A 10,020-nucleotide genomic window follows, 5' to 3' on the forward strand; every position below is an offset into this window, starting at 1 on the left:
AGACACGAGGAAACGGCAGCGTAGCGCTCAGCACACGGTCGCCACCACATGAAGGCAGGCTTCTCCGTGCGCCGCCTCTGTTGTTTGACTGAGACATATTTCCAGACGGCCGCCCGGACCGCAGAGTGAGACGAGGGATAACGCTTACGAGAGGAAGAGTTTCTCGCGCTTTCTCGGCTGCCAAGCACCGCCCCCAACCCCCAACCCCGGACCCCTTTCATAATGGCCCAGGAATCGCTCACATTAAGGGCCGAGGCGCTAGCGCAGTTATGAGTTATGGATGTGGTCGCGCTTCCTGAGAGGCTCGCCAAAGAAAGATCGCACGTCTGGGCTCTGAGGCCTTTGCACTTGACACCGTTTAAACACAGGCCTCGATGCCGAGGACGTAGAGGAATGTAACGGCCCCCGGGTAAAGAACCCGTCACCTAACAGTGACATTTCCAACACGGCAACAATGACAGGACGAGGCGGCGCTAGCTCGAGAACTTCACACTCGACGAATGGCTTGTATGCGTTTATTTTTCTTTTGTTACAAAAAGAAGATTTTTTTATTTTGTTTAATCCACAGGGCAGACTGCAGTGAAATATGTATACATTCAACTTTACAATTCGTACAGGAGTCTCCCACCAAATGCACATAATTTACAAGGTATACATGTATCAGCATACTCGGAATACAAAGTAAAAGTCTACTTCTAGTCATCTATAAGATTAAGTATTGTGTTATGAGCAGCGTATAAAGAGTGGACATACAAGCAAAGATAATGGCACAAAGGAATTTTCATGCAATAAAAAAAAATCAAAAAAAGGATTTTTAACACATTGAACATTTAAAAAAAAGAAACATAGGAAACTAAAAAAAAAAAAAAGTTCCGTTAAGACATGAATCCATGCCGCTCTGAACGTCCCCGTTTCCAAAGCGGAGTTCTAGGACGGCGTTTCCAACACGGCGAGAGGTCCGGGGGGGGGGGGGGGGGCAAGTGCCGCTCCTGACAAACCCATCGCAGCGGCGGGAGCGCCGCCGAAGCGATCTGGGATGCGGAGCGCGGTTCCTTTTCCACCCCAATAACTCCGGTGGGAAACGCCCCGACCCGTCCTCTGCCTGGGTCGCGGAGCAGCGTCGCAAGAACACGAGCGGACGGGAGCGGACGGGAGCGGACGGGAGCGGCGTTCCCGGGCGAACGTCGCTGGCGAGGTTGTGCAAAAATGTTAAGAGGTTTGTTTCCTTTTTCTGCATGCGGCGGAAATCTTTGCCGGTTGCTCTCCGGCTCTTTAATCGTATGTTTTCAAGCCAAAAACAAAACGACGAAACACAAACGACGACGCTTTAGAGTCCAGGCCAATAAAAATAGTGAAACAGCCTTTGGGACGCTGGGTAACTCTGTGACGCTTTCAGGACACACGGAGGCATTATTACGAAGCACGAAAAAGACTGTGCGGATGATGGCTGTCTTCACAACTGGACGAGTGGAGGCCCCCCCCAAAAAAAAGATAAAACACTGGAGGGGAGCCAAAAACCGCTTCCCCCATTTTATTTGCCTTTATCTGTACTTTCAAGCTCAAAGCACTGAAACTGACTGGGACCGACTCGACCGACGGACAACACGAGTCGCGCTGAAGCTCCCAGAATTGCACAAAAGTAATGTTAAAAAAAAAAAAAAAAAAAGGCTGAGAGGGAAGAGGGAAGGGGGGGGGGGGTGAATGGGGGGGTTTAAAGTCGTCAGAGGAGGTAGGCGGCCGAGCTGCGCTGGCGTTCAGGCGGCGCGCCGCTAGCACGTCAGAGGGTGCGCAGACATGTTGTGTCAGTGTGAACACAGGCAACGTGTGAGAACGCTTCTAGCTCAGCGGAGGAGGGGGGGCGGGGGGGGAGTCACACCTCCACCGTGGTAGGGAAGCACACAGAGGGAAGGGTGTGTTTGTGGCAATGCTTGTGTTTGAGCGCATGTATCTGTGAGTGTGTGAGTGTGTGTGTGTGTGTGTGTGTGTGTGTGTGTGTCTTCTTGTCTGTGTGTGCATCTAAGACCTTTTGTCTTTCTGTCTACGTGTGTGTTCAAGTCTTCATGTTTGTCTGTGTGTGTGTGTGTGTGTGTGTGTGTGTGTGTGTGTGTGTGTGTGTGTGTGTGTGTGTAAGTCTTCTTGCATTGTGTGTGTGTGTGTGTGTAAGTCTTTTTGTATGTGTGTCTTTCTCTCTCATGATGTGCGTTTGTGTGTGTGTATGAATGTCTTTTTGTCTGTGTGTGCGCATAAGTCTTCATGATTGTCTGTGTGTAAATCTTTTTGTATGTGTCTGTCTCTCTTGCTGTGTGTGTGTGTGTGTGTGTGTCCGTCTTTTTGTCTGTGTGTGTGTGTCCAAGTCTTTTTTATCTTTGAGTGTGTGTGCGTGTGTGTGTGTAAGTCTTAATGTCTGCATGTGTGTGTTTGTAAGTCTTTTTGTCCCTCTCTTTGTGTATGTATGTGTGTGTGTGTGTGTGTCTAAGTCTCTCTCCCTCTCTCTCTCTCTCTCCTTTCTGTGCGCACCTACAACAGGGCGCAGTAGCCGCCGCACGAGTCGCCGGCGCCGGCGTCCTCGTCGGTGAGCTGCACGCCGCGGCCGTGGCTCTCGCTCTGCCACAGGCCGGGCGTCTGGATGATCTTCTCCACCAGCTCCTCAAACGCACATTGGACGCCGTCGCGGGTTTTGGCGCTGGCCTCTGAGGAGTGGGGGGGAGGGGGGGGGAATGATTGGAGAGAAAGAAAAGGAAAAAAAACACAGAGAGGGAAATAAGGAACCAAACACATCTTGGTGTTGTCATCTGCTGCAGTGGTGAACGGATGTACTGAATGGCACCAGGATCATAATCATCAGTGGGGATAAGCGGAGAAGCACCGATACCACTCTGAGATACAAGGAGTAGAGTACAAGTACTTCAGTATCGCCACCTACCAATACCGATACTGATGTACTTGATAAGGCCTGTGCACATTCATAGAATGACTTTACATACGCACAAACACAACTGGTATCGGTATCGAGTAGAGAACTCAACCCTGGTATCGGTACCGATATCAGTGCTGGTAGCGGTAGCATCCCTGCTTAGAAAGCGTCGCATAGCAAGCATTACTCTATATACCGGACATATATAGCGATGGCGTTTTATTCATGTTCGCAATAAGCATGTATGTATAAGACAGGGAGATTATTTTAAGGCACCAAACAGAAGAAGAAGAAGAAGAAGAACGACGTGAGGTGCAAACGCATTGCTGGAGAAAGGCGTGCTGGACGCCGTGCGGTCTTGTAGGGGGGAAGTGAGCGCTGCACACTCACCTATGAACAGCATGGAATGTTTTCGTGCAAACTTGAGCCCCTCCGCTCTGTCCATCTCATGGCTTTCCTAAAACAAAGGAGAGGCAGCGGCTGAGTTCCAGCCCGTGAGGTGGAGCAGACAGCTACTCTAGTCGTCGTGGACACGAGGAGAAAAAAAAATCCACCTTTTTTTTTTTTTTTTGGCAACAAAGACCGGGACACAATACATTTATCATACTCTACTCTGCGGGCAGTTTTATTCCCGCCGACGGATTCTGGCCTCCAGATGCTAAAAATATGGAAGTCTGTCTGCCACCGCTTTTCAGTTCCGTCATTTGTCAAGCGGGCAGGCAGACAACTTTTTCTTCTTTAATATAAACACCGCCTAGTGGGGAATATATATATATATATATATATATATATATATATATATATATATATATATATATATATATATGTATATATATATATATATATATATATATATATATATATATATATATATATATATATATATATATGTATATATATATATGTATAGTGAGAGATAGAGTTCTAGAATTAGCTTCTAAAGTTAGCCAAACAATAAAAGCCAGAAGTGATAGATACGACAACAACAACACCACATCAGGAAACACTCACCCTGTCGATTTTGTTCCCCACCAGCATTTTGACGAGGTCGTTCCTTGTGCAGTACGTCTCCAGCTCGTTGAGCCAGTTGTCCAGCTTGGTGAAAGTCTCCCGCCTCGTCACGTCGTACACTGCAACAGGGGCCGCCGTCAGACACGCACCCGCATCTTACAGTACGCGGGTTCTTCGTCCGATGGAAATGCATTCTTTCGCCATCGCAAGTTTCCATCGTACGAGGGGGGGCAAAAAAAGCTAAACTGTTAAAATAGTCGTATTTCATGCGGCGTTGCGCACGGTATTTATACGCAGTGACTTGATGGAGAACAACGATCAGCAAAATGTCAAAACAAGTGAAAATTGTACAGCATCACATGACGAGCACTGAATTAGAAGCGCAGCGGGTTCTGCTTTTACACATCAGCAGACTGAGTAGGAAAATATAGAACAAAAATGAATTATTGTAGGAACTAAATTGTGATAATAAACACGTTCAAGAAGAAGCAGGTATTGAAAATGGATGGATGGATGATAATAATAATAATAATAATAATAATAATAATAATAATAACAATAATAACAACAAACTATGTAGGTTGTGCATTGTTTCCAATAGCTCAGAAACAGATGCAGAGAAAATGAGCTCCACTGCTTCCTACCCAGGATGACTCCCTGTGCGCCACGGTAGTAGCTTGGCGTCAGGGTTCGGAATCGCTCCTGTCCCGCAGTATCCTGGGGAAAGAAAAAAAAAAAAAACAGCTCAGACTTAAAGGACACAGAAAAAAAAAATCCATCATTTGGCTCGAACAGAAGGAAACCCAGGCGGGATAAATTAACGAGACCGGCTACCGAGAGAACAGCAGCGCGCTCATGAGTGCGACTTTGGCGCCATCTTCTGGCCGCTTGAGAGAAGTGACAAGGGGAAAAAAAAAGAAGGGAAAAAAAAAAGACGATGAATTCACGTACCCATATTGCCAGTTTTGTTTTGTTGCCGTCCACGGTGAGGGTCTTGACCTTGAAATCCACGCCTAAGCAGAAGGACAAATATCAGTCGACCATACCGTATTATACAATGTGAGCGCCACCAAAAAATATACCACGAGAGAGAGCGTGGTGCAGCGGTCTGAGCTGAAACCATCACACTCCTCTCTCTACATTTTTATTCACCGCCACTTTTGTCAGTTTCAAGTTATTTCGGGGGACCGTCGTGGGCTTTTCGTTCTTTTACAGGAGGGCACCAACAAGTTTGTGCCCATCGGCGGGGGGAGATGTAGATTAACCAGAGTTCTCAACACATGCGTTCTCTATACACCGTGCAGTGTCTGGATGGCAGAGCTCGATGGGTCAGAGTTGCAGGAGAAAGAAAGATGTCTGGTGGGCTTGTTTTAACATCTGGGGTTGGTTGAGTATATGTATTAGAGCCAAAACAGTAGAGTAAAAAAAAAAAGGTGGATGTGGAGACAAGCCGAGGATCAAGTGTAATGCGTTCCTCACTAATAAATAAAGAGTGCGGTTTGGAAAGTGACCTTCGAAGAAAGGCTGAGTGAAAGCTCCGTTCTGCTTTCCTTTCATTTGTTTGGCGGTTTTAATGACATGGCTGACAAAACAAACATGCGACAAAAATCTAATTTGTATTCAATTCATGACTTCTAATCAATTAAAAATACAGAAACATATTTTGATCAAATGCAAATGGGCAACTGGCCCTCGCAAGCCCATTACCGGCTATGTTCTGATCTCATTTGTGTACATCAAGCTAAATATATCGTTAGCCTAATAGCATAATCGCCTAAGTCATTTATGGCCAAATTGTGATATCTGACAAAAAAAAGATACCAGCGTGCTAGCAAAAAATGTGTTTCTTTGTGTTTTCCGAAAACGTTCAAATATGACTTAGACGACTATGCTATGCTAGGCTTACGACATATATAGCTGTGATTTATGTCCTGCACTGTTGCATGTTTTCATTACGCATGTCAAAAAATAGCATGCAGGTAGGTTTTGCAGTTAACGTTTATATTCAGCTGGTCAACACTCATTCAGCAAATGCCTGAGTTAAAGTCTGAGGTAAAAATGAAGAATAACCAGGAGGAAACCACAACACTTTTGACCAGTATCAAACACATTCTGTCATTTTGAGATTTAGGTTGTTTTTATTTTTTTAACTCAGTGTACTTATTGTGCTGTTTGTGGTGGCCACAATTGTAGTTGGACAAACAACAAAATGTTTGACAACAATTCAAATTTCTGAAAAAAACAAAACAAAACAGGAAAAGTGTAATTATATGCAAAGACAGCTGCATTTTGGGTTTTTGTATTTATTTATTTTTAGCTCGTTATTTATTTATTTATTTTATTTTTATTATTTTTTTTAACTTCCCAATACACCTAAACGTCATCTCAACTCTTCAAACTATAATTATCAACACATCTTGCGTCATCCTGGTGCGGGACAGGACGTCGCGTCACTTAAACTAGGCATCAGCATAAAATTACAGTTTCTGCCGGAGGCACCGGGTTACCTGTAGGTACCCACCTATTGTTGCCGCCTGGTCCGGGTCAAACGTGTCGTCTGTGAATCTGAGGAGGAGGCTGTCGACAGGAGGAGGGCACAATAATTTGGGAATTAGTGACAATGTGACTCACGGCTAAACACGGCTTTATTCCGCAAAGGCTGAGGAAGCTCCTCGCTGCAGAACGAGTGAACTATTTTACGCCTTTTCTGTAAGACATCCTGCATCTGACTACTTGTTATTGTTCACTTTTAGCCTTCATTGGAAATACAAGACAAGTATCACCACTGGACTAAAGTCAGGAGCACAGGGGGGGTTCCTGTTAACTATGACAAAGAAACTCTTTCTGTCTGAGCCATTTCTTCAGGTCAAATCAACTTGTGTGCTCCTTGTCCAGCAGCATGTCAGTAATTATTAATTATTAAGACAGTCTGAACAGTTGCATTTTTATTTTTTTTATTTTTTTGTTGCCAGAAAAGACAAATAAATGGCGTATTGTTTTGGACCCGGTTACCTCCAGGCCATAATAATCACAACAACCGACTGTTTCCTGGAGACACACGCAGAGCCATTTTGTATATATGACACTGGTGGCGTAAACACACCCTTTTTCCGTGTTTGGTGAACATTTAACTATGTACAGGAATCACAGTGCCCGTACTACAGCGAGAACACACACACACACACACACACACACACACACACACACACACACACACACACACACACACACACACACACACACACACACACACACACACACACACACTAAAAATCAGTGCGCCATGAGACATGTAGAAGAATTTGTAGTAGTTGCAAACAAAAACTGTTAGAAATAAGATCATCGCAAACAACAAACGTATGCTAACTTTATGTTTTATACTAGAAGTACTATACCTATACTATGATATCTGTTTGTCACGATAAAATGTGCTTTATATGGTGTGACTTCGTCAGCAACAAATGATGACTATCTGGCTAATGGTTGAATGTCTAGCTAATGGTTGGGGCAAAAGACTTCTAGAGATAAACCATCAGTCAGGTTATATATGTATATATATATATATGTGTGTGTATATATACATATATACATATATATATATATATATATATATATATATATATATATATATATATATATATATCCCACGGGGAGTTTAGGGCGCGGTTGTAAAGGGTGTCACGAATATAAATGACAGAATATTTCGGCTTGGAATGAATAAACTAGAGCCACGAGTACAAACCGAGGTCTTGGCTGCGGCGTCCCAAAACAGCTGTTTCATGCGCGACAGCGTGATGTCACATGCAGCAGAAGGTATAAGGGGCTCCAGGCTAGCGGAGAGAGCCCCGCACCGACTTACGCTGGCAAAAACAAAAAAAAGGGGGTAATGTTTCTGTAACTGCGAATGGTTCAACTGGCTTCAATCCAGGTCCAATTTTAAACAGCTGTTGTCGGCCGTGACCCGAACATTGTGTTTCCTGGCTGCGAGGGGAACGCTAGCTAGCAAACCGTTAGCAGACGACCCACGACAGCGATTATCTTGAGGAATGTTGTTTTACCTGGACTTCCCGACACCGCTTTCTCCTATTATCAAGATTTTCAAAGTCGTTAAAATGTCGTCCTCCATCTCGACAAACGGCCACCACGACACAGTTGTTCGCCAGCGACCTGGGGGCTCCTGTTTACAGCTCGCAGCAGCGACGCGTCACTTCGAACATTTCCGGTAAATCTTCGGCTACTTCCGGTGTTGACGTACATCTGTTGTCATCTTGAGTTAACGGGACTGTAAAACGCGTCATCTTTACGATGTTCTAATCTTATATTCCAGTGTATACATAGATGTTTATAAAGCAATGTGTAATAGTTTAATTTTCAACTGACCAAAATTATAATAATGTGGTGTTTTTTCCCCCCTCTTTCATTCATCGCATTGTTTTTCAATTGGTCGTTTTAATTATTAAGATGGTGCTTTTGTATTTAAAAAAAAAATAAAAATAAAAAAATTAAGTTCTTAATTGATTTATTTAATGTATAACTGTGCATGTTTTTGTATTTTAATCTGTACCGCGCTTTGGTCAGCAAAAAATAAATAAACCTTGACTTCAATTCATTACAGATTTGTGTCAAGAGCGGCATTTATCGACCTCAGAGCAAAAGACTCTAGGAAGATGATACCGTACAATGAGCTCTTCAATCAAGAAAGGAGCCCGAGAGTGAAAAGCTTTCTCTTAAATTCATTTCTAGATTTAACTGGAGGCCATTAAAAAAGATGCCAGGAGTTGTGAAATGTGCTGCCCCAGTTTGAGTTGGTAGACATGCGGTAGCATTTTGAATTAGTTGTATTAGTAATTAGAAAATAGTAAGTTAAAAATATATATATATTACATTGTGATACTATCGAATACAGTTATCTAATCTAGAGGTGAAGAAGAAGAAGAAGAAGAAGAAGAAGAAGAAGAAGAAGAAGAAGAAGAAATTATTTTTCGCTTAAATAGAAAAAAAATCTCAACGAGACAAAGTTAACAGTTTTGATCCTAATCAAAAAATAATTGGTGATACGTTTTCTTACATTATTATTGTGGGCTAAAAGTAATATTATTCAATCCATTAGAAAATTGGTCTCTTGCAAAGGCTGGACGAGTTGCCAGTTTATCGCAGGACCACATTGAAAGAGAACCACTCGCACTCACACCTACCGCTAATTTAGAGTTCCCGATTCGCCTCATGCTTCTTTTTGGTTTGTGTGAGGAAGTTGGACCACCGGGAGAGAACCTGCAGACACAGGAAGAACATGCAAACTCCACACTGAACCTGCAACGTTCATTCTAATGCTAACCACTGCACCACCGTGTCGCCCCCACATATATTTTCCAGAGACAAATTAATTCACGCATACCTACATACATAAACAAACAAGACATGTACTTTTTTAAAATAGTTTATTTAATAAATAACCTGAAAACAGCACTAGGAGGAAGCCTGGTGTTGAAATATAGACATTTTGAAAATCATTAAACTGCACTTGCTTGATATTTCAGAAGCATTTGGGTGATAAGGCGTTTTAGCAGTGATTCATATAGTGCCTGGGTGAAAGAAAGAAAGAAAGAAAAAAAAAACAGGAAATAATAACCAACAAAATGAACTCACATGAATGAAGTAATGTTAAGACAGAAAACACGTTTTGGTGTTCTTGGTAAACACAGGAAAGAACCTGAGAACAAGTTTTAAAAAAAGCAGTAGGAAAATGCAACAGTATTTCAAGAGCTAAAACAGCTCACCCAGAAATGAATGTTCAGTAGTTGTCAAGGCCTCTCCATGCACAAGATAGTAAAATGGTACATTTCTGTCTATAAGTCCTTTCCTTTTTGGAAATGTCAAAATTTAAAAAACAAAAACAAAAAGAAAACGTTCATCTCTCCAGAGAATAATGTCAGTGTTGGCTTCCAGGTGCAGAAACGTTCAGTCATCCAGCCTGTGTGGTTGTTATGGGCGGGAAGGAGGGGGCTTAGCTCAGTTTGTGAGACAGACATTACACTCCAACTAAACGTTCATTTCTGGGTGACCTGTTCATTAAATTGCAACTCATATAATAGCCA

The 10,020-nt window shown here is 43.0% G+C and overlaps 1 protein-coding gene across 1 annotated transcript; it reads right to left on the reverse strand.

Moving 5' to 3' along the window:
• Positions 1-501: 501 nt before the first annotated feature.
• On the reverse strand, positions 502-8,149 carry LOC142899501 (ras-related protein Rab-18-like). The gene is made up of 7 exons (XM_076043107.1): positions 7,984-8,149; positions 6,447-6,502; positions 4,877-4,938; positions 4,570-4,642; positions 3,926-4,044; positions 3,305-3,371; positions 502-2,690 (listed from the first exon to the last, which is right to left on the reverse strand). Exons 1-7 carry the CDS (start codon positions 8,049-8,051, stop codon positions 2,518-2,520), a joined length of 618 nt encoding a protein of 205 aa, XP_075899222.1. The 5' UTR covers positions 8,052-8,149; the 3' UTR covers positions 502-2,517.
• Between the last annotated feature and the right edge of the window lie 1,871 nt (positions 8,150-10,020).

The sequence above is a fragment of the Nelusetta ayraudi genome, unplaced genomic scaffold (genome assembly GCF_046127955.1).
Source record: "Nelusetta ayraudi isolate G7.1 ecotype Tasmania unplaced genomic scaffold, CSIRO-AGI_Nayr_v1 ptg000073l, whole genome shotgun sequence".
In the NCBI taxonomy this organism is placed as follows: Eukaryota; Metazoa; Chordata; class Actinopteri; order Tetraodontiformes; family Monacanthidae; genus Nelusetta; species Nelusetta ayraudi.

Bases quoted from the DNA above. Each gene is read 5' to 3' on its own strand.
- LOC142899501 (XM_076043107.1), bottom strand. From the start codon at position 8,051: ATGGAGGACGACATTTTAACGACTTTGAAAATCTTGATAATAGGAGAA. The intron at 4,045-4,569 runs GTAGGAAGCAGT...CCCCTGTTGCAG, and splicing joins CGCACAGGGAGTCATCCTGG to TGTACGACGTGACGAGGCGG. The intron at 3,372-3,925 runs GTGAGTGTTTCC...CCTTTGTTTTAG, and splicing joins TGGGGAACAAAATCGACAGG to GAAAGCCATGAGATGGACAG.